General features: G+C 42.5%; 1 protein-coding gene across 3 annotated transcripts; it reads left to right on the plus strand.

Moving 5' to 3' along the window:
* Positions 1 to 7,754: 7,754 nt before the first annotated feature.
* PROK2 (prokineticin 2) lies at positions 7,755 to 20,993 on the plus strand (the record flags this gene model as incomplete). 3 transcript variants are annotated; one of them, XM_079712996.1, is made up of 4 exons in its annotated part: positions 7,755 to 7,850; positions 11,503 to 11,628; positions 19,360 to 19,422; positions 20,889 to 20,993. In XM_079712996.1, 4 exons carry the CDS (start codon positions 7,755 to 7,757, stop codon positions 20,991 to 20,993), a joined length of 390 nt encoding a protein of 129 aa, XP_079569122.1. The 3 variants fall into 3 exon arrangements, with proteins under 3 accessions (XP_079569122.1, XP_079569123.1, XP_079569124.1); XM_079712997.1 differs by lacking the exon at positions 19,360 to 19,422; XM_079712998.1 differs by lacking the exons at positions 11,503 to 11,628; positions 19,360 to 19,422.
* Positions 20,994 to 24,357: the final 3,364 nt, after the last annotated feature.

The raw sequence follows: 24,357 nt of genomic DNA on the forward strand, positions 1-24,357 counted from the left end.
AATCTTGAGGGAAAGTGGAGCTGGAGGAATCAGACTCCCTGACTTCAGACTATCCTACAAAACTACAGTAATCAAGACAATATGGTACTCACAGAAAACCAGAAATATAGATCAATGGAACAGAATAGAAAGCCCAGAGATAAACCCACACACCTGTGGTCAACTAATCTATGACAAAGGAGACAAGGATATACAATGGAGAAAAGACAGTCTCTTCAATAAGTGGTGCTGGGAGAACTGGACAGTTAACATGTAAAAGAATGAAATTAGAATACTCCCTAACACCATACACAAAAATAAACTCAAAATGGATTAAAGACCTAAATGTAAGACTATAAAACTATAAAACTCTTAGAGGAAAGCATAGGAAGAACACTATAAAACTCTTAGAGGAAAGCATAGGAAGAACACTCTTTGACATAAATCACAGCAAGATCTTTTTTGACCCACCTCCTAGAGAAATGGAAATAAAAACAAGAATAAATAAATGGGACCTAATGAAAGTTAAAAGGTTTTGCCTAGCAAAGGAAACTATAAACAAGACAAAAAGACAACCCTCAGAATGGGAGAAAATATTTGCAAACGAATCAACAGACAAAGGATTACTCTCCAAAATATATAGACAGCTCATGCAGCTCAATATTAAAAAAACAAACAACCCAATCAAATAATGGCCAGAAGACCTAAACAGACATTTCTCCAAAGAAGATATACAGATTACCAAGAGGCACATGAAAAGCTGCTCAACATCACTAATCAGTAGAGAAATGCAAATCAAAAGTACAGTTAGGTATCACCTCACACCAGTTAGAATGGGCATCATCAGAAAATCTACAAACAACAAATGCTGGAGAGGGTGTGGAGAAAAGGGAAACCTCTTGCACTGTTGGTGGGAATGTACACTGATACAGCCACTATGGAGAACAGTATGGAGGTTCCTTAAAAAATTAAAAATAGAATTACCATATGACCCAGCAATCCCACTCCTGGGCATATACCCAGAAAAACCATAATTCAAAAAGACACATGCACCCCAATGTTCACTGAAGCACTATTTACAATAGCCAGGTTATGGAAGCAGCCTAAATGATCATCAACAGACGAATGGATAAAGAAGATGTGGTACATGTATACAGTGGAATATTCCTAAGCCATAAAAAGGAATGAAACTGAGTCATTTGTAGACATGTGGATGGACCTAGAGACTGTCCTACAGAGTGAAGTAAGTCAGAAAGAGAAAAACAAATATCGTATATTAACGCATATATGTGGAATCTACGAAAATGATACAGATGAACCAGTTTGCAAGGCAGAAATAAAGACACAGATGTAGAGAACAAACCTATGGACACCAAGGAGGGAAGGGGGGGCGTATAAATTAGGAGATTGGGATTGACACGTATACACTAATATGTATAAAATAGATAAGTAATAAGAAACTGCTGTATAAAAAAAAAAATTCCTCTACCCAGATGCCTTATCATTTCACATCTTTTCCGTCAGAAGAAAAATAAATATGATTCACATTTAGGGGAGAAAAACAAATTGCTAAATGAAATTTAGTGTGGGATAATGAATAAATGTTGATCTAGAATAATAAAGAAGTAATGACCTAGCCCTGTCTTTTATCTTTAAAAAAAAAACTCTTTACTATATGAGACTTTCTCTTTCACTCTGGAAAGTTGCCAAATATGCTACAGATGTGCATAACGATCCCTCTCTTTTGAGGAAATACATGATATATCAGCTTTAGCCTTAGGCCGCTCTTCAAGCTAAAAATGAATTTTAAAGACATTCAGCATTATAATGAATAAAACCTAAATCTTTTAGAAGCAAATGATCATCCTGACCCCTCATATTATTTCAAATGTATTTTATACTAATTGTTTTAAGAAAACTCTTTCTCCTGGATTAATATTTCAACTATTTAAAAATAGGTAAGCTTTATTGTACATTATCACTTGAATAGACCAAATAATTTTAGCGCCTCCGTAGACAATTGGCTTTCAAATGGAAGCATAATGATTTATCTTTAAAAATAAAGAGAAATCATCAGCATTGAAATAGATTAAAATAGATGTCTTACTTAGAATTGTAAAAGCAATTCCATTTTTCTTATGTCACATTTAAAGCATGGTTATTATTTTTAAAGGTATTTCAGACTGATATTATGGGTTTATTAACAAGAAAAGCCACCATGTAATGGTACAATGATAAAGGATGAAGCGTGAATAAACAAGCAGAATACCTATTTTACTTTTTCTGAATGCATCTCAGTGAAAATCATGTACACAAAGAAAAATGGGACCGAGCTATTAAATGATCAGGCCCACCTATTATGCTGTGATAATTAGAAGTCATACTAAGGTGATACACAAAAAAAGTAAGTCGTCAAGCAAGTTGGAATCACTTTTAAAAGTAGAACTTCATGTACAAGAGTAATGAAAGTGCTCTTCGTTTATATACGTGAGAAAAGGTTTCAGGCTCCCAGTTCAAGATGGCAGACGAAACACACATTTATTGCCCTTCTAACTCAAATTCTACCGACAAATATATATTGAGCACCTACTATGTAACAGGCAACTGAGATGAAATTACATCTAACAAGGTGAACATGGTAGGTGTCCATCAGGAAGGTAGCACTTGGGGAAAATTCCCAGACTCAGGAAGCAAGTGAATTAAACTGAAAAACCAGAGAGATCATCAAAAGTACAGCCCATAACAAGCCCAGGAAAATATGGTGGTAATGAATTTGCCCTAAAATAAAAGAAGAAGAAAAAGAAATAAATTTGCCCTGAGGATCAGTAGAGAAACTCCAGACTCCTCTTCTTTATCACCTAAAGCAGGAGTCAGCAGAATCTATAAAGGACCAGATAATAAATGTTTTTAGCTTTGTGGGACATACAATCTTCCTCTCAAAAGCACTCCACTCTTCCCTTGTAGTCTAAAAGCAGTCACAGACAACACAAAATCGTGGTGTAGCTGTGTTCCAATAAAATATTATTTACAGGTAGTAGATCACAGTTTGCCAACCCCTGGCTATATTGTATGAAATGGACAAATAAAAAATAATTTAAAGGGAATATATCTGGCCAGAATTCTATCTCCAGCCCAGCCTCTTCTGTGCACCCCAGGCCTGTCTGGCTGTCCTTCCCCACATCCAGGTAATTTCCTGCACCCCAGCATACCTGTTGTTGATCAGGTTATACAAGTTATATATCAGTTATGTATCAGTTATACAAGATGAATCCTGGTGATGAATCTTGACCTTTCCTTTTCCACTGTTTATCTCGATCAATAGTAGGCTCTGCCTGTTCACTGCTTGAGTGAATCAGTTCACTTCTCTCCCTCTTTACTGCCAATAACAGTAGCAGAAGCTCCTTGGACCACTACAGTAGCCTCCCATCAGATGCATCTTCATTCACCCATCCATCCATCCGTCCATCCATCTACCCGCCCACCCACCCATCCATCCAATCTCTTCTCCACATTTTCAGTAATTTGTTCACCAAATGTTTATCGAGCGCCTGCCGTGTGCCAGACACTCTTCCAGGCATTGGACTTAAATTGGTGAACAAAAGATATTTTTTTTAAATCCCCAATTTTGTGGAGCTTCTATTCCGGTAATGTGTGAGGGGGGTGGAGCAAGACAGTAAATATAATATATAAGTAAATAACAGCGCCAGAAGGTGTTAAGTGCTAGAAGAGAAAGCAAAATGTGAAAAGGAGTGAGTGAGGGGCATCTGGAGAGCTGGGGCAGTTGCACGTTTATCAGGGTGGTTGGGAGAAGCCTCTGAGGTCAGGGTGGAAGGAGGGAGGGATTCAGTCATGTTCCCATCTATTGTGGGGAAGAGCAGTCCTGACCAAGAGAAGTTTCAAAACAAAGTTCCCAGCGTGGGGGCCTGCCTTTGTGTTTTGGAGCCTCCAGGAGGCTGGTATGGCTGGAGTGGGAGAGCTGAGGCAGCTGGAGGGATGATAGGATGTGGAGGGCAAGGGTGAGGCCAGGGGGCCAGTAAGGAGGTGATGCTAGTCATCCAGGCTGGAGATGATGATGGCTCCAAACAAGAAGGGTGGCCCTGGGCTTCCCTGGTGGCGCAATGGTTGAGAGTCCGCCTGCCGATGCAGGGGACGCGGGTTCGTGCCGCAGTCCGGGAAGATCCCACATGCCGCGGAGCGGCTGGGCCCGTGAGCCATGGCCGCTGAGCCTGCGCGTCCGGAGCCTGTGCTCCGCAATGGGAGAGGCCACAACAGTGAGAGGCCCGCATACTGCAAAAAAAATTTTTAAAAGCGTGAGCAGAAGTGATAGGTGTCAATTCCAGGCAGAGGCATTTGAGAGCTGGTGTGCAACCCTCCAGCTCCATTCACCTGGATTAGTTTCCTGTGGCTGCCATGAGAAATTACCACCACTGGGGGGCTTAAAACAGCAAAAACTTAATCTCTCACAGTTTTGGAGGCTAAAAGTCCAAAATCAAGGTGTCAGCAAGGCCATGCTTCTTCTGCTTCTTCGGAAGGCTCTAGGGAAGAAACTTTCCTTGACTCTTCCACGTTCTGGTGGTTGTTGGCAATCCTTGGGGCTCCTTGGCTTGTAGATGCATCACTCCAATCTCTGCCTCCATCTTCACTTAGCCTTCTCTTTGTGTGTCTTTGTGTCCAAGTATCCCTCTTCTTTCTCTTATAAGGACACCCTAATTCGGTAGGACCTTGTCTTAAATTGATTACATCTGCAAAGACCCTACTTCCAAATAGGGTCATATTTACAGGTATTGTGGGGTAAGAACTTGAAAACATCTTTCGGTGGGGACATAATTTAACCCATTACACCACCCTACACTGGCAATCATGAAGCACATGTTGAGATGGAGGCTTCATCAGCCTGAGTCCCAGAGTGACTGTAACGAGAGGTTTGTATCTCCTAGTTCACCTCATTTCAGTCACATGTCCCCTGAGTAGAGTGGCAGGCTGAATCAACTGCCCCGGGTAAAGCATGTATCCCTCTAGCTTTTTGATGACTATATTTAATTGATTCATGTAAATTAAATGTCTCCATACTGTATATCTCTTTCTTGTAACCCGTCTCCAGACTATCCTCCATAGGATATATTCTCAGTGATCATCAGTTCCTGAGGGCCTGCCATATGCCTATGTGCCAAGAGGAGTGTGTGCTAAATTAGACACAAGGATCCTTATCCCGATGAGTGCATAATCTAGTCTGGTGAGCAAGATAGAAGAAACCATCAGTGTTGGCTGACATTATCAGAGAACACCAAAGGAAGAGACTTAATAAGAGGCAGTGCTTAACAGGGCTCCCAGTATGTTTTAAGGACTGTGCTAAGCACTTTAAGGTATTATAATCTTTAAACCCCATGGAGGTTGTATACCTTGAGGTTGGTATTTTTTATCCATTTTACAACTAAGAAAACAGAGGCTTAAAAAGATTTAAGCAACTTGTCCACTGGTCCCTGAGAATTCCAATCTAGGTCAGTCTGATTCACAAACCTGGGGTCTGTGGACTTTCCTGTACTTCCCCTTCAATTCAGCTGAACCTTGATGGTCTGCTAGAACACGGGAGGCTACACTCCGAACTACACAAAGTTTGCTTCTCCTTCTATAGTTATCCCACGGCTGCATTGATCATGTGGCACAGTTAACAGTAAGAAAGAGAACAGAATAGTTAAACTACTCATCCATTTCTATTTCGGTAATGGCCTTCCTAGCTGATATTTATGAACTAATTAAACTCAACCTTTCATCTTTCTAGGATGGAACTAACTTTCAGGCTTCAATTTTCTAACTTGGCCATGGATGCAAAGATCTGTCATATCAGAGGCCTTCATTTCTCCTCTAAAGCATTAAAACAATTCAAAGAAACAGCAGGATCAAAAGAATCAATATGAAACCAAACCAACCCTATTTGTTAAGTGTTTCCAACCTTGTTTCAAAACAGCCTTATGAGGATTGTTTTCCAAACAGCAGTGTATGAAGCCATCTACTTTTGAAAACTGATTTTCCTATGAATACATATCTGGTTTTCTACGCTCGGAGAAGCAGGGAATACCCAAGCTGGCGTTCATATAACAAATATGAAATAGACCATTAAAAAAAAAGTTGTAGGAATGTTAAAATCCATGTTGACTGGTTTTTACGTTTACCCGGCATCATTCCAATGCTAGCGTTGGCATGGAGACTGGAAAAGGAAACTTTCCACCAATCTGTCACTTGCTACTGTTCCACTTATTTTACCGTGGATCCAATTTTAAGAATTTTTTAAAACATAAAAAAAAAGTTTGATGCTTTTTTGCTTTCTCTTTCAAGACATTTCTCAAACATAAAAACACGCATGAAAAAGCTTTTTAAAATCAGTCAAAGATCTAGTTTTCCAAATACTCAGCTGTGTTCATTCGGATAATTGCCTGGTTTTGTTTTGTTTTGTTTTGTTTTTCCACGTTTAATCTGAATGCTTTGCCATGGGGGAGCCCCACAGTCTGAAAGTAACTTTGTCCCCACTCTCCTCACTGCATTTATTACAGAGGCTGGAAGACGCATCTGCTTTTCAACAGTTTGTGGTCCTTTTGAGACCAGGGAAAGCTGAGGTTTCAGGAAGAAAGTTGGGCTTCCCAAAACTTCGGTGGCAGCAAGTTTGGTATGGTCACACCTAGGTATTCTTGAAATCAATTTCGTTGAGGAAGAACAGTCTTGAGATTCTTGGAGCTAGGCTCGAGGTCACAGGTGGAAGGCAAATCTGTCACTGGTCCTCTCATAGGTGGCCTAGAACCCAGTAGGCACTCAAGTCATGTTGACACGAATGAACGAATCCCAGTACCGCCGTATCGCATCTTATAAAGACTGAAGGGTGATTATCTTGGGCTAGAAAGTAAAAGAGAGAGCTGCCTACCTAGAGCTTAAGGGGCCTCAGGCTGGCATCCGAAGCCTGGCGATCTCATTCCGCTTTGGCATCATTCTGAACTGCTCTGCCTGAAGCTGGCGCGATGTTAAAGAGAGGAAATGCATGCGAGGAAAATCAGAGAGCAGAGGGTCGGGAACAGATGTGAGCAGAAAGGAACAGCATTTGAAATGAAAGAAAGAAATTGGACTCCCACAGCTGGGAGGACAGACCGCCTCAGTGTCGTCAGGGATGTGGGATAATTTTGCCCTCCCTTTGTTCTCCCCCACCCCCACCCCGGCTTCCACGTTCCCAGGGCGTTTGTTTGATGTCTTTTTCTGTTCGGTTACTGGACCCCAAGGACAGACCCAGGGGCAGTAGGTGACATACAAAAATGAACGAATTGAGCGGCTCTTATCACCTCCCTTGCTCCCCCCGTGTGTCCACAGCGCCTAGCACGTAGTAGGCGCTCCCTAAACATCTGGAGAGCAAATGAGCTGCAAGTTTGCGGCGCTGAGCACGTGGAACTGGGGGAACCAGGATAGCAGAGGAGGGTGTCCCCGACCACAAAAGCCATGCCGGCGCGTGCGGAAGGCAGCGGCGGGCGCTGCCTGCGTGGCGCCCGGGGCGGGGGCGCGGGGGCCCGCGGCAGCACGTGCGCGGTGAGGACGCGGGCCGCGCCGTGCCGGGTGGGCGCGGGAGGTGTGCCCGCGCCGTGGCCCCCGCGCGTGCGGCTGCCCGGGCGGCGGCGTGAGTCACGGCGGGGCTCGGCTTTATAGCCGCCGGCAGGCTCGCGCGAGACGCCCGCCCGCTCCGCGCTCCAACCCGCACGCCCCCAACGGCCCCCCAACCGCCGCCCAGGCCCGAGGGCGCCATGAGTAGCCCGCGCTGCGCCCCGCTGCTGCTCCTGCTGCTGCTGCCGCCGCTGCTGCTCAAGCCCCCCGCGGCGGACGCCGCCGTCATCACCGGGGTAAGCGGCCCCCGGTGCACCTGTCCGCCCGGGCCGCGCGCGCCCGAGAGGCACCGGGTGTGTGGGGGGGGTGGCGACCGCAACGGGGAGGCGGGGGCCACCGGGAGGGTCATCCCGGGTGGGGACTCCTGCTCCAGTCGCCCTTTGGCGCACTTGGAAAAGTGCCCTGCTCCCAAAGCCGCGGACGGCCGGGACATCGGGCGCTCCCTGGAGGAAAAAGTGACCACAGTCTCACCTCACCACCTTCATCACCACCTTCTCCCGCTTGCTTCCCCCTCTCTCCTCGTGTTTGGTCTGTTTTTCTCTTAAGCTGAAAGAAGTTTCTTTTCGCGGTTTTCTCAAGCACTTTCCCCAGACGTTCCAGCCTCTATCCTTAAAATTTTAGTGTCCTGAAATGCAGAGGGGCAAGACCAGTACCCCCCAATCCCGGGAGCCTTAATTCTGTAGTCAAGGAGTTTGCTCCCCGAAGCATCCTCCGCAAAAACCCTTGGAAATAACTTGGTCCGAGGACATATGTGCACTTTGAAAAGCAATGTGGCCGCTGCCTTCTGGGTTCCAGGTTTTTTGGTTTGTTTTTTGTTTTTCCAGCGTCCCGAGGTTCTCCCTGTAAAAGTTTTCCACTTCCAGTTATTGATAAAGCACCTCCAGTGCTCTGGCTTAATTATGGAGTAGGTTGCCATGTAGATGTTGAGTTTAGAGAGGTGTCTTCATCATTTGTAGAAGTAGGAACTAGTTCAGTTCTCTTCTGCGTCCACCAACAATTTTCTTTGTGTGGATCCGAAGGATGAGTTTACAGCACAAGATAAAAATGTCTAGTCTACGTCAACAATGCAAAATCGCTACCATTTCCTGATTGTTAAATGCTTAACTCTTCTTTTTTAAGTCTGAAATTATTTTACACCTCCATTAAATTATTTCAAATATCTAAGTGCACACAATAGGGTTTAAATAAAACTTCTGTGTTTGAAATGATGATACACAGATAATGAAATAACATTTAACTTTAAGGGAAATGTCATTGTCTTGAGAAAATTAAGCTCTGTTGTCTCCATGTTAGTTAATAGGCTTATAGCACATTGAAAGTCCTCATACTAGAACAGTATTTGGTTGCAGCTAATAGATATTTGGGTTACAGCCAAGAGATGCTTAATTATAAGCATTGTGATATTTAGTAGAATAGTTTGTAGAGATTTTTACAAATGTATTTGAATAGCTTTGTCAGTCCCTGTGGTTGAAAAAAAGTTTTTACAGGTCTTTCGAATACATGAGAATTGAAACCTGATGGGGTTTTTTTTCCCCCTCTTCCCCTGCTGGCTCATTTTAAATTCCTCCTAATCCTCTGAGTCCCAGATTCCTTTGTGATATAAGTATCTTTTTGTTCCATTCACAAGACAACAACACTATTTGAATAGATCAGCAGTGGGTTAAATATGAAGGGCATTAGGAAACAGCTGTCTAATTAAAAATATATAAACCTATGCAATTCTTTGTATTTCTGAGAACTGAAGCTTTTTGTGTTACAAAATGAAATTTTATCACATTGAATGTTTATCTGTTAAGGTTTTGACTGAGCTTATTATATAATTATGTGTGCTGTTTTTCTTGTTTTAAATCAGTGCTACAAAAAAAGAATTTAAAAAATTTCTCTAAAACAACATGGCAATAAAGAAATGGAGTTATGTTTCCATGACAGGAACCATCTGGAGTCAAATAAAAAACTCAATAACTTATCTAGATATGTCATCTCTAGGCTGTTAAACGTCCAAGTGATTGGTTGACTTTTAAGAGATTTTGGCTGAATTTTGATTGTCTTATTAAAAGAGCTAGTGGGGCTTCAGAATTCCTGCTCTTGAGCATCTGTTGAAATAAAATATTGCCTGAAACCTCCACCTTAAATATTTACTTTTTTGGGGGTAGTATATGTAGTTATTTTTAAATTGATTTATATGGCCACATAAATTTGTTAAAGCAATATTGGAAAAGATTGTGTATTGAACGTCTCATTTATGGAATGTAATGGCTACATATGTGAGATTTCTGGCATTCAAATAAAAATTGGAAAAGTAGGAATGTTTATATATTTTCCTATAAATGTTCAAACACCCCAAGATGAAAATTGTAGTTTAAATCCAGATATTTGTTTTAAATAGCTCGAGAAAAAATTCTTGTGGAGGAAAGAAAACCAACTCTAAAGCAAGATAGTTGGGCTTCCCTGGTGGCGCAGTGGTTGAGAGTCCGCCTGCCGATGCAGGGGACACGGGTTCGTGCCCCGGTCTGGGAAGATCCCACGTGCCGCGGAGCGGCTGGGCCCGTGAGCCATGGCCGCTGGGCCTGTGCGTCCGGAGCCTGTGCTCCGCAACGGGAGAGGCCACAACAGTGAGAGGCCCACATAACGCAAAAAAAAAAAAAAAAAAAAAAAATAAAGCAAGATAGTTGATCACTTTTGACGAAAAAATAGTGAATAAGAGTATGCCCATATATTTCCATTTTGAGAAGTTATAGCTGTCACCACAACCAAGAACTCTGAAGAAGTGTTTTAGTTGTTTCCATTAAATCTACATTTAAAATTTGTGTCTAAATTATACACTTTTTAGCTTCTTACGTATATAGTACAGGATGCTTTTACCTTATCACTAGCAAAACATTACTGCACACCATTCAAACAAAGCATCCTATTTATGGTTGGTTCTAGGAGAGAAGAATAGTTCTTCAGATCTATTTTCATGCAAATAAGTTTAGACTTCATTATTTACTTCTATTTAGTCAAGTATGGAAATTCTTCCATAGTTAATTCTTTGATTATATGTATTTACAATTTTTTATATCAGGAACAATGGTCTTGAGTAATCACTGTTGATAATTGCATCTGTCGCTTGCATGGATCTTATAGGATAGTTCAGGTAATTTTGTAATGTACACATATGTATATCCTAAGCCAATAGTTTCCTTTTTGCAGGTTACTCACCCGGAAAAGAGTAATATAAGGCAAAAAGTCTTGGTCTGTCCATTCTCAACCTGTGAGATTTCTTTCTTTCAAAAGGAAATGGTGAAAACAAGTCAGTGGTGTAAGAAACATCAAATCTCGTGAACCAAAATGCAAATATTTGAAAGAGAAAATGAGTAGTATTTCAAAAATCTACATCAGTGCCTTTATGGGTCTGGAGCATTTCATGCCAGATTTAGAGACGATATAAATCCCTTTTTAAAATTGGGCCCAATGTATTCTGCAGTTAATAGTCATAAGATCTTGTGATTCGATTTATGTAGTTCCTAATGGCCATATATGGTAAAAGAATAATATAGACATGTTCTTCAAATTCAAAGCCGATTCATCCATAAAGCACAAGAAAAAGAGAGCTCATTTTGTTTTTTAAAAATCTTGTGGTTTAAGATTTTCATAATGTGTGGGCCATTATTTAGGCGATTTTTTTTTTTTTTTTTTTTACCCAAGTGGGAAAATCACTTCTGGTCAGATTTTGTTGTAAATATGTTCAAGCAAATGAAGATAACAGTTCTTTTTTTATATGTAAGATTATTAAAATCATAGCGGTTGGATATTAAAAGGGCATTTTTTTTTACTGCTAATTTTAGATCCCCTTAGCCTGAGTCATTCCTGTTATCTGTATTTATCTGTTTGCTTATTACATTTCAGGCCTGCGACAAGGACCCCCAGTGTGGTGGAGGCATGTGCTGTGCTGTTAGTATCTGGGTTAAGAGCATACGGATTTGCACACCGATGGGCAAAGTGGGAGACAGCTGCCATCCGCTGACTCGTAAAGTTAGTATATATATTTGTGTTCTTGGTGGTTCTCTTACATTGCAGTAACTCAACTCTGAGCAAGGCCTGTGTGACATGAAACCCAGGGTAACGTGCTAGAAGTTGGGAATCAGAGAAGTTGAAGTGGAAAACCACTTCCTCACTCCTTTCCCTTTCCATTTGAGAGAATTGTATCCTTTACCATGCTTTTTCTATTAATCATTTACATATCATGCTTCTCGTGGCATTAGAAACATTTCATGAAAATAATTTCAAACACTTAAATTTGCTTAAAAAATTTTAGGAGATATATATATATGTATATACTGTTTATGCTTCTTTGCAGAAATCAGAGTATGCAAGCTCTTGAAAAGACTTTTAACGTCAGACTTACCAAAAAGGCAGAAGTAAATAAGTTTGTGTTTTGGTTTTTGCAGAAAATCATCCATGATGCAATCACTCTTGTATCTTAACTTGAAAGTCCTATATTTTGACTCTCTCCACAGGATGGCTTGTTCACAACCATGGAGGTTCATGATATTTAACTTGCCAATTTATGATCTAACAGCTCAATATCACGATGCCCTGAACACCACTTTTGAAAAGTTATTGCCAAGAAGTGGCAGGACCAGTGGCAGGACTGGACAGGGCTTTAGAGGTTGTGTCCCCAGGGGTTGCAGACTCTCCTGACTGCAGGGGTCGGGCAGCTGTACGTGACTTCTGGAAGGGGGTGGGTGGCAGGCAGGAGAGAGCAGAGAAGTTTGTGGAGCCTGGAGAATCCTTGCCCTTCAGATTCAAAACGTTTGAAATACAGTATGTGTACAGCCAGATCCCCCAGGGATGCCAGGTTGCAGGTGCCTTGCTCTTCTAGTGGTACATCTTCATTTACCCAACAGTTATGTGGGGTGCAGGGGCAGGGATGTGTGCTGAAGGACAAGTCCCAGGCCTGGTGGCTCGTTGGCAGCGAGTTCAGTCCCCTGCAGTGTTCTCTCTACACGTGGTATCCTCTCGTCTTAAAATAGGTTGACCGTTTTCAAAGCAAGCTGGATTCCACCTTCTGCTTTTTTTTTTTTTTCCCACACGTGGCTTAGGGTTTAAAACTGTAGTAGCGCCAAACATCTTTCCCAGCCTCCAGAGTTACAGATAACAGCTAATATTTTGACTCTCTTGGAATGAAATAAGGAAGGACGTATATTGGCTTGGGTTTCGCTCTGTGCGCTGTAGTGGGGACCCTGGTTGATTGGACCCATCTGAAGACGGCATTGGGCTCTCCTGTGGTTTCCTTGAGAAACACTTCCTGTTGTGTTTAGACCTTTCCTCCCCGTGAGCCGGTCTTGTCGTTTGTAAGCATGATATGCACCTTTTATTCTTGGCCATTTTGAGACAGGAAATGTTTTAAACCGTTAGTTGTCTGGCTCCGTGCCAGACTCCACCCCGCCTCCCCACCCCGGGTGGGGAGGGGTGGTGAAGCCCCAGCCGCCTTTGACCTTGATCTCAGTTTTTATCATCAGCCTTATCCAACGAGAGTCATCTTTTGTCCATTGGAGTCGCTGTCGCTGAAAAGTTGACTCTTAACTCACCCTCCTTTAAGACTTACGTTGTCGGGCTTCCCTGGTGGCGCAGTGGTTGAGAGTCCGCCTGACGATGCAGGGGACACGGGTTCGTGCCCCGGTCCGGGAAGATCCCACATGCCGCGGAGCGGCTGGGCCCGTGAGCCATGGCCGCTGAGCCTGCGCGTCCGGAGCCTGTGCTCCACAACGGGAGAGGCCACAACAGTGAGAGGCCTGCGTACCGCAAAAACAAAAACAAAAAGACTTACGTTGTCTTCGTACAGTGTTAGTATAACCTCACGTGCCCCAGGTACTAGAATCTCGGGGCCAGTTTGCTAAAGCAAGTGAAGAGTGACACATTCTGGGGTGCCGCTTGTTGGATGCAGTGGTGTACCAGACACTGGATACTAAGCGTTGTGGATGTGTTTCTCACGTAATACTCACAGGAAGCCTGCGAAGAAAGATTTACTTTTGTTCTATTTTCCGTGCAACAACATTCAGCCTCAGAGGGGCTCAGTAAGTGGCTGAGGTCCCAAGGTGATAGGCCAGAGGGCAGGCTGTGGATTTCACTTCTGTCTGATACTCCATTGTCTGTGTGGTCTTAACCACTATATTCTTCTACTTCCGTGAAAGCTGTCGTCGTGTTTAATTTGAACATGTTTTTCAGTGCAGTTAACCCAAACTGGTTTGTGTGGGGAAGATGCTCACTGAGATGAGGGACAATGGTCCAGAGTTGGCACCTGTCTCATCCTGTAGTTCCGATGAGTTTTCCAAATCTGAGATATTTTGACAAGATGTCTGCCTCCCCGGGTTCCTCTAATTTCTAGTTGAGGTTTAGTGCAAGGTCAGTTCTGAAAGGAAACAAAGTCATTCTCCTGCCGTAAACCCAGGTACATCTCTGTGCTGTGTTTTTATCACACTTAATAACGAAGTCTATAATAACAGAGTAGGGTTTTCCTAATAGAATTAAGTGATAAAAGAACTGAAGTACTGAAAAAATAAGATTTTAATGTCAGATCTGAACTTACCCCCTTTTCAGATGCCCACTTGAAATGTGTTTCTAGACCTCAATGTTACAGCTTTTCATATTGGTTATTTTTCTGTCTTGAGAACACATTTTCATAGGTCATTTCAATGACTGAGTTCTAGTCCCAGAGTTGTTACTTGTCTTGGGCGAAATTTATCCCGGTGAAAATCTAGTTCTTCCAGAGTATCTTTCAATTATATTCTATTCAAAACAACTCAAGAACAAACATTTTTTAATAAACATATCCTGGTGAAACTCCACTCTAAAGTTTTAGAGCTCATTAGTAGATGGTAAAAACGTAGATAGAAAATTCTTTTTAATGCGATGTGTTTATTACTTTTACCTCCCTGTTTTCTTTTTGTTTGGTTAAAAAAAAAAAGTGGATTAACTCTGACTGTGGTCCCAGGTATTGGTGCTTTAAAAACACGGGCTGTGAATAGGTGAGGACTACACCTGCTCAAATTTTAAACTTTCCATTCTGGTTTGGTCTTGACATTAGCCACAGATGTTTGTTTATTTTGATAAAGTGAACAGTATTTGATGAATGAAACTGAGACCTGTAAGTAGAAACTGGTGGCCCCTGAGTTTATTTTACTGTTTTGTTTCAGTTGTATCAATTAACTTGTAGAGTTTACAGTCACTGCTAGGCTACGATTTTGTAATTGTAAAGTTTTTAACTTCATATTTGATAATTAAAAAATAGAATAAAATATGTCTACTTAAAAAGAATAGGATGCATGTTTTCTAAACACATTTTTAGGCAAACGATAGTTTTAACGTGTATTGATTTTTAACAATTAGTTTTTTAACAATTAAGAATGCATTACTAAATCATATGACTACTGGGAATACTTTGCTGTTTAAGAAACATTTGTTTCTATTAATACCCACACTTTTAGAGTTTATAAAGATTAGCCATGTCCATCCCATTCTGATTACCCATTGGCTTTGGAAGTTTAGAATTATGTGACTAGTACTTTTATTGCTTATTATTTTATCAAAAAATTTTAAATTTAAACAACTATGTTTCCTTCAAAAAATTAATCTGGTTTTTAAATTTCATTCCATTTTTTTTTTTTTTTTTTTTTTTTTTTGCGGTATGCGGGCCTCTCGCTGTTGTGGGCTCTCCCGTTGCGGAGCACAGGCTCCAGATGCGCAGGCTCAGCGGCCATGGCTCACGGGCCCAGCCGCTCCGCGGCATATGGGATCCTCCCGGACCGGGGCATGAACCCGTATCCCCTGCATCGTCAGGCGGACTCTCAACCACTGCGCCACCAGGGAGGCCCTCATTCCATTTTTTATGTTAACATTTTTAGCCCTCATTTTGGTTTTCTATTTTTATTTTTGAGCTGCACTTTAAAACTTGAGTAATACATTTTCCTTTCCTGAAGCAAAATATTTCTGATTAAAACCTGGGTCTTGTTCATGTAAAAAAAAAAAAAAAAAAAAAAGGAAGAATTAAAAAGTTATTCGCTGTTTCTATTTCAGAAACAACTTATGGTGAAACATTATAGACATAATTTCTGAACAGAGTTGTTAAATACTGACTAAAATATAACTAATATAAGTGCAAAATTTAGCGAAAGATGGGTGGAAGAATACAAAGTATGCTCATTTGCTGTCACAGATGCCAAGAGCCACTGTCTGCATTTGCTCTCTCAGGACAGCTTCATGGCCATGATTACAGGTTCAGATTGGCAGAGAGACTCACAAGACATGAATATGCTTTAGGTTAATATGGGGTTTCTCAACCTGAGCTCTTTTGACATTTTACACTGGATGACTCTTTGTTGTAGGAGCCGCCCTGTGCATTGTAGGATGTTTATTAGCAGCATCTCTGGCCTCTACCCCCTAGATGACAGTAGCACCCCGTCCCAGCTGTGCCCACCAAAAGTGCCGCCAGACATTGCCACACGTTCCCTGGGCGGGGAGGACGGGGGTGTTGGAGGCGGCTGGAATCACCCCGGTTGAGCATGCCTGTCTAATACTTCATTTATGTAGCCTTACAGGACACAGCGTAGGAGGTACAGCATCTTCGCCTCCTTGGGAACTCATCAGCTCCCCGAGCACACAGCTTCTTTTGCCCTCTCGTCCACACAAGTGCTGTGGCTGCCATGCATGATTGCCAGGGTGTGTGCGCGCGCGCACGTGTGTGTGTGTGTGTGTTGGGGGGTCCCCTTGACTCATAGAAACTACCACTCATTTCTTGCAAATCTTTTATGATCCCCCTAGTTCCAGAGGCTCAAGGCTCCCCCAACTCAAGTGCAGTTTCACCCAACCAGTGAGGCTGACCCACCATTGCCTGCTTTTCTTTACTTTCTCTGGGGACACACTGCAGTGGGAGGCCCAGGTCCGTGTCAGGTCGGCCTCCATCAACCCGGGCCCCAGGTTAACCCTCTACTCACAGGATGGGAGCAGATAAAGTACTGCATGATTTAGGGTTATGTGAATATACTCCAAAAAAATTAGAAGAAACAATTTAGAACTTTACCAAATTAAGATACGGTGGCACTCTTCATAGCTATTAAAACCAGAAGCTGTGGGACTTGTCATTTTTATTTTATGCACTGTTACACCATTTGAATTTTTTTGAGCTATGTACTTCTATTGAAAAAGTTGTAACAAGCCTGGTTTTATTAAGACTAAAATTATAATAGGGCCAGTGCTTTTTATGTCACGTAACTAGGCTTTTCTGCACGTATCCCATTATGTTTCCTTCTTTAACACAATTGGCTCTGTTTTGAGAGACAGCACGAATAGTACTTCTGTTTCATATCAGGACTGTTTTCTCTTTAAAAGTGCTGCGAATGTATTGGGAATCATGCCTTCTCAAGAGTGCTGAAGGTTCTGCGTCGGTAACTTCTAGAATTTGCTGGTTGGAAACCTAGACTGTTAGAGACATTGGCTTGAGTGTATAGTTGATTCTAAAGTAAACCATCACGTTGGTACTGAGTGATGAGCTCCTTGGCTCTGTTTGTACATCTGGAGATGCATCTTCCATGAACACTTTCTCATGCATGTGTGACTGTCAGACACCTATTAGGTTTGTCATACAGTGAACGTAGAGCTAGCAGTGAACGGACCAGTCAAGAAACGGGCAAGTTATCTATGGGGTGTATCATGTCAGAAGTCGTGGTCTGTGTGGTTAAGAGCTCATAGATGGAGGAGAAAACTGCTACAGGCTGGTCCAGTGAAGAAAGGCTCAGAGGAAGGAGGGAGAAACACAGACTGGATCTTGAAAAAGCATAAAAATAAGAAAAGGGCATTCAGGTATAAAGGGACCTGCAGGAGAATCTAATCATTATGTTAAGTTCAGTTGGAGCAGATCTAGGTTGACGCTTCCACAATCTTGGTGCTCTCAGTAAGAAAAAGAATAACACAAAGATATTTTTGAAGGTTTCACAAAAGCACACGACCTAGTGAGCACATTGCCAGGGCCCCTCCTAGACCCTGGAGGGACCCTATGTAAGCGAGAGCCTTTGGCTTCCGAGTTTGGTGGCATTGATCAGTGCCAGGCAGGGGGGCTCGGGGCGAAGGGGGAGCTCCAGGACCTGAGAAGGTCACCCCTTTACCTTCAGGGAGGTCACAGCCTGTGGTGGGCGCAGGAGATAGGACCCATTCGAGAAAATATTTGTTAAATGCCTATATGCCAAGCAGAGTGCTGTGTCCTCAGAGACAAGAGCCCCTTTCTTCCCAGAGCCTGGAGTCTGGGCCTGGTGGGATTTGGAAGAAGATGGAGCTGGGTTTGACCGTGACACTTTCCTTTTCTATCTGGGTGACCTCAGTCAGGTGCGTTAGTTCACCTCAAGAGACCACTTGGGGGCTTCCCTGGTGGCGCAGTGGTTGAGAGTCCGCCTGCCGATGCAGGGGACACAGGTTCGTGCCCTGGTCCGGGAAGATCCCACATGCCGCGGAGCGGCTGGGCCCGTGAGCCATGGCCGCTGAGCCTGCGTGTCCGGAGCCTGTGCTCCGCAACGGGAGAGGCCACAACAGTGAGAGGCCCGCGTACTGAAAAAAAAAAAAAAAAAAGAAAGAAAAGAGGAGGCCACTTGGCTTGTGTCAAAACAAGGCAGAAATCTGGCTCCCGCTTTGGTGTGACATTCATACATGATGCCTTGATGTGGCCCGGCCCGTGGCAGGCCGCCAGCGTTATTTCTTTTTTCTGCTGCTTTTGCTGAGGACGACCCGCGTGACAGGCCAAAGAGTGACCATGGTGTCCAGATGCACAGAGTACCACACTGAAACCAGGAGGGCACTTCTTAGTCCCTGAAACTACCTTACTGGGTATCTGTCATTAAAATTTAAGTTCCATGGAGGGCAGAGGCCTTTCCTGTTTGGTTCGTCACTGTATCTGCAGCACCTCAAATAGAGTCTGATATGTTGGTGACACTCAGTAAATGCCTGTTGAATGAATGAATAAAAGACACATGCTCGGTGTTCTCCATGTATACAGTTGGACACCCTTATTACAGTTAGAGCTCACTTGTTCCAGGCTCCTTGGATATCGCTATCTGTGTTCATTTTTCTCAACCTCAGCACCGCTGACATTTTTTGGACCTTTTTTTAGGCCAGATAATTCTTTGCTGTGGATACTGTCCCCTGAGTTGTGGGATGTTTAGCAACATCCTTGGCCTGTACCCACTGGGTGCCGGTAGTGCTGCCCCCACCCCTCATTTGTGACACACAAAAATGTCTCTGGATGTTACCAGATGTCCCCTGGGGGGCTGGGGGCAGAGTCGCCCCAAATTGAGAACCACTGGTTCGTGTAGTAGTTTGGGGCTCGGTGCAAGGAATCTCTCAGACCTCAGGGTCAAGAAAGGATCCTGAAGGTCCTGAGGTATAGCGTCTCATACCGTCCACTTGTAATTGTCCAGGCCACTCCTGCTGCCTCCACCTCCTCTGACATAGTCTCGGTGGCAACAAATGAGCCAGCTATCCGTGGGCCTTTCGGCACACACAGTGACAGAACCATTCTAGCACGCGTCTGCATGGAGCCGATGGCCAAGGTGCCCCCGGGTAGACGCTGTCATTAGAGCCTTGAAAATAACACTCTTGCAAAAGGACAACGGAAGTGGAATGGCTCTGCCTGTTCACCTCATACCTCCCCTGCCGTCCTACTGCTTCCCTTTCTTCCCTGTGTATTTATGATCTCAACCATCTCCCTGGCCCTTCCAGAACCATTTTGGAAATGGAAGGCAGGAAAGAAGAAAGAGGAAGAGAAGAAAAAGGAAAAAGGAGGTAAGGAGAACATGAGCATGGGAGCACCCAAAGATAATGCCCAGAGTAATTAGCCTTGACCGTTGTTGGACACCCATAGAACTGGGTCCCTCCAATCAGTTCAACCTAAAAATAAGGTTAGAATGGTTCTGCCACTGTCTGCAGACAGCCTTTTGTTTGATGTATAAAGAAATGATTTAGAGGGCATCTGGAAGTTGCATCTCAGATTTTCTCCTAAGGACAGATCACTGGTGTGGGGCGGCCTCTTTTGGTGGAAAGAATAGGAAATACACTAGAATGATACCGAAGGTAGAAGGATCCCAGAGGCATGAGTCTGTAAGACTCTCTCATGTTACCCTGGATTGGGTAATTTGCCATCCCATTTCTTTGAATATCCATTGCCTCCAGCCAGGCCTGGGGTTAAACTTTCTCCCTATCACTTGCAAAGCACGCAGGTTCTCAAGAGGGCACCACCCCTACAGGGGGAAGAATGGTTTTTGCTCTTTGCCTCTAGAAAGCATACGTGTTTTGAGGGTCCTCCACTTGCCGAGGCACAGAGAACCACCACACCAGTTGCTGGTTGACCCTCCTCAACCCAGCTTCACCCAAGACATGAGCAGGGCTCTTAGAAATAGCAATTGAACGGCTCTTGGAATGAAGCTGACCTTTCACTGCTGGTTCTCCCTAAGCCCAGGTTTGCTTTATTGCATTTCTGCAAATCGAGCTTGCCTCCTTCCCTAACTGTCCTCTTATTATCCCTTGCCCCACCCAGAATTTTGACTTCGTCTCACATCTTTTTTTTGGCGGGGGGAGGTATGGTTTCTGGGGGGTTTTTTTATAGATTTTTTTTTTTTTTTTTTTTTTGGCCGCGCTGTGCGGCTTGCGGAATCTCAGTTCCCTGAGCAGGGATTGAACCCAGGCCACAGCAGTGAAAGCACCAAATCCTAACCACTAGACCACCAGGGAACTCCCTCACATATTTGCACAGATGTATGAATTTATATATTTCTCATTATCAGTGAATTTTTATTTGCTCACTGTATACATGTGGTTGTGCCCATAACGTTATGTTCTTGTCAAGGAGCTTCAGTCACAGGATGCTCTAAAAAGAATTAAAATGAGAACAAGTAGAAGGCAGTGTAGCTTACTGGTTGAAAGCTTAGTCCCTCAGGTCCCTCTGCCAGCCAAGCTTCAAGTTCTGGATATGTGACCTTGGGCAAGCTCCTAATCTCTCTGTGCCTCAGTCTCTTGTCTGTAAAATGGGTAAATTAAAGTATTTGCCATCTTCACAGAGTGGTCGTAAGGATGGAAAAGGATAATACATTAAAAAAGTGCTGAGCTAGTTTGATGAATAGTTAATACTCAATAAACACTAGCTATTATTATTCAAAGATTTCTGAACAAAGTTTTTTTTTAATTTATTTTTTTATTTTATTTATTTTTTTTTAACATTTCCTGCTCTGACTCAGTTTTCTTTTTTATTTTAGGTTCCATTTTTTGGACGGAGAATGCATCACACGTGTCCATGCCTGCCTGGCTTAGCCTGTTCACGGACTTCGTTTAACCGATATACTTGTTTAGCCCGAAAGTAACCACTTTAGAGGAGAAACTTTAAATGTGAACAGCCACACGATGTCCGTAAATTCTGTTTACCTGTGATTGTGCCAAACAAATAATATGCCAGAAAGAAATGCTATTGCTTCCTCAACTTTCCAAGTAACGTTTTCCTCTTTGATTTTTAAGTGATGTGTTACTTTTTTTTTTAATCGAAAGCGGATTTATGTTTTGAATAGAAATGTAAAGTGCAAGGCATTATGGAACCAGTTCTCATTTTCCTGTTTGTGTTTTGGTTTGGCTTTTTTTTAATGCCAATAACTTGTCCATTTTCACAGAAGTGCGGAGAATAGGAATTTGATATTTTGGTACAGAAACTTTCTTTTTCTTAAAACACCCCTGCCCCGCTGCATGCGCACACACGCACGTGCACACACACACACACACACACACACATCTTGGTCTCTTTCCCTCACTCCTCAGTGAGTTTTAAGACTCTCATTTTATTGTTTGGCATTTCCCTCTGACCCTCTAGCAGTTTAAAGTGGGGATCCACATCCTTGAGCTTGCTGGCAGAATCACTGATGAGAATCAAGCTTTTTGCCTGATACTTAAACAGTGAAAAAGAATGTGTAGTTGAACTAGACCCCCCAAACTTCTCTTATATGGAGTGGAGGCAGGGGTGCTTCTGAACTTTAACTGAACCTGCTTATGCAAGTGGGTTTCAGGTCTGCGGTTTGACTAGTATGAGGACAGAAAGAATGGGAAGTCAAATTAATTTAGTCCAGATTTCTAGATTTGGGATTTTTTTAAAAGACTTTTCCAGTACAATATTACATTTATTTCTTTTCCTTTTTTTTTTTTTTTTTCGGTACACGGGCCTCTCGCTGTTGTGGCCTCTCCCGTTGTGGAGCACAGGCTCCAGACACGCAGGCTCAGCAGCCATGGCTCACGGGCCCAGCCTCTCCACAGCATGTGGGATCCTCCCAGACCGGGGCACGAACCCATGTCCCCTGCATCGGCAGGCGGACTCTCAACCACTGCGCCACCAGGGAAGCCCCCTTTTTTCCTTTTTATAAAGTTTTTTGTTTTTTTTAACGAAAATCTCCTAGTTAGAGATGTTCTAGAAAATGTCACTTGAAGAGGAAGTATTGATTTTAATCTGGCATAACACTAGTTATCATTTTTAAATCGGTATTAAGTTGTCATTTAAACTTCATTTGTAACCCAAAGGTCTGTTGTAATGGATTGCCTGACATCCCGTCATTTGTACCTGTATCAATATTGCTGTGTAAAAATTCTGTATCAGAATAATGATGGTACTATATATCATTTGATTTATTTTTAATATCATATGCTTATTTTTGTCGCAGCTGTCAGTTTTTATTACAAGCAGATTTCTATATAGCCCACGTTCTAAAATGGGTAAAGACTCCAAAGTTGGTAATATAGCACTAACGGTGTGTACGTTTTCATTTTACGTACAGGAAAGTTCTGTTTGCATGAGTTTTAAGGTAGTATAAAAATAATGTGTTAAATCAGTGAGGTTTTGGAGCATGAAGGAAAATTATGACATGCAAAACTGACTGTAATCAGGAATGGACTCACAGGATTTCACTGTCTCGATTCAGCAAATAGTAACAGGGTGTTGATCACGGGTGGTTAGGCAGGGTGCTAGGTGCTGGCCGTACAGCAATGCCAATGTAGCCTGGCCTTGAAAAACCCACCAAGTGTTGTAAATGGATTCAACATTGCAAATAAACAACTTCTGGAATGTGTTTAACTGACTAAAGTGGCCGTGCTAACCCATTAACAGTTGCAAAAAAAAATTGTCCATTTTGTAGTTATTTATTCAGCCAGGGCTTACAAATGCACATTATGTGTAACGTTACCTCTGGAGTAACGTGTCCCATGAGTGTATGGGATTTTGCTGTACTAAGTACCATACTTGGTCATAGAAGGATTATTTTTGGTTCAGTTTAGTTTGGGTTCAAGAAACATTCCTTGGTCAGTTTGTTGGAAAAGAAAAATAGACTTCAAGTGGAATTATGGGTAATTTTGTTCAATGCTCTTTTTATATAATGTTCAACATGTCCTTTTTCATAAGTGGTGAAAACTTGATTGGGTCCATCATCCGTTTCCCCCCAGGTTAAAAGACATATAACTTCTATAAAATTTTGCTTTTACATATACCAACTTAATATTTTAAATCGCTACCTAAAATCTTAGACTACATGTACACAGCCAAGAGAACAAACGTGAAGCTTGTGTAGAAAACTTAGAACTGTACCTACTGACTCACTACGATCCAAAGAAAAACAGATCTTTGTCATTTGTTACCTCTCTCCTTCGTTATTATTTTTATTGAGGAGGGTACCCTTCTATTTGGTTATTATTTTTTAACTTGTTACCAAAGTTAGCACCTATCAAACCATCGTTTCAAAAACCTTATGATCATGTTTCATGGAGAGCCTTTAAAATAATTCTGTGCAAAGCACACAAAGTCTTGGGCTATAAAGAAGGTGGTGCTGTTTCTTCCAGTCCCTGGGACAATCACTCACTGAAGCTGGAACTTCGTAGGCCAGAATTTCTAAAAATAAGGTAAAGTGAGAATTTATGCAAGAAAACTTAAGTCAACTATCTAGTCTGATATAAATATTGTGAATGGATTCCATCCTTTCTAAGGTAGAAATAGACCTTATGCCAGAAGCTACTGACCAAACTCAAATGGACCTTTGGATTTCTTGGCAAACATTGATTTTCATGAAAACTGTCATGTCTGACTTGAGCCTTTTTTTAAGAGCAGCATTTTTTTTAACTGTAGAAAAGTATGTGCCAAAACTGTGCCCTTACAAACCCGGTTATCTAACTGAAGACCTTCATCCTTCCCGGCATATCCCTGTGTCTTTTGTTGGAGCTTTACCAAACCAGAGCAGTGATAGATGAAACACATAAACAGACTTTACTCATCATTGGTTCTATCCTCAGAAATCTTACCCCACTCTTTTTTCACTTCATTTTTCAGAAGATTATAAAGTCAGGGACCATTTTAATGGTTTTCACAAGTGGCGTTTTCTCACGTGACTGGGAACAAGCCTGTTCCCTAGAGACAGTACTGAGGCTGGCGTGAGTGTGTGTGGTTCATTCTTCAAACAAGCAAAACAATAACTTCTTCTTATGGAAATGTTTAAACATCAACAAAACTAAACAAAATTGTATGAGGAAGCTTCGATCTCCATCATGCAGCATCTTATCAATAATTAGCGTCTCAATGCCAGTCTTGTTCCACCTCTACCCACCTCCTGCCCCACCCTCAAACCTTCACCTCTCCTGTCTTGTCTCGAATCAAATCAGTTTCGTCCCTTCTCCATAGGGTCCACTGTGAGATGGACAGGCACAGCC

The sequence above is a fragment of the Hyperoodon ampullatus genome (genome assembly GCF_949752795.1).
Source record: "Hyperoodon ampullatus genome assembly, chromosome: 10".
In the NCBI taxonomy this organism is placed as follows: domain Eukaryota; kingdom Metazoa; phylum Chordata; class Mammalia; order Artiodactyla; family Ziphiidae; genus Hyperoodon; species Hyperoodon ampullatus.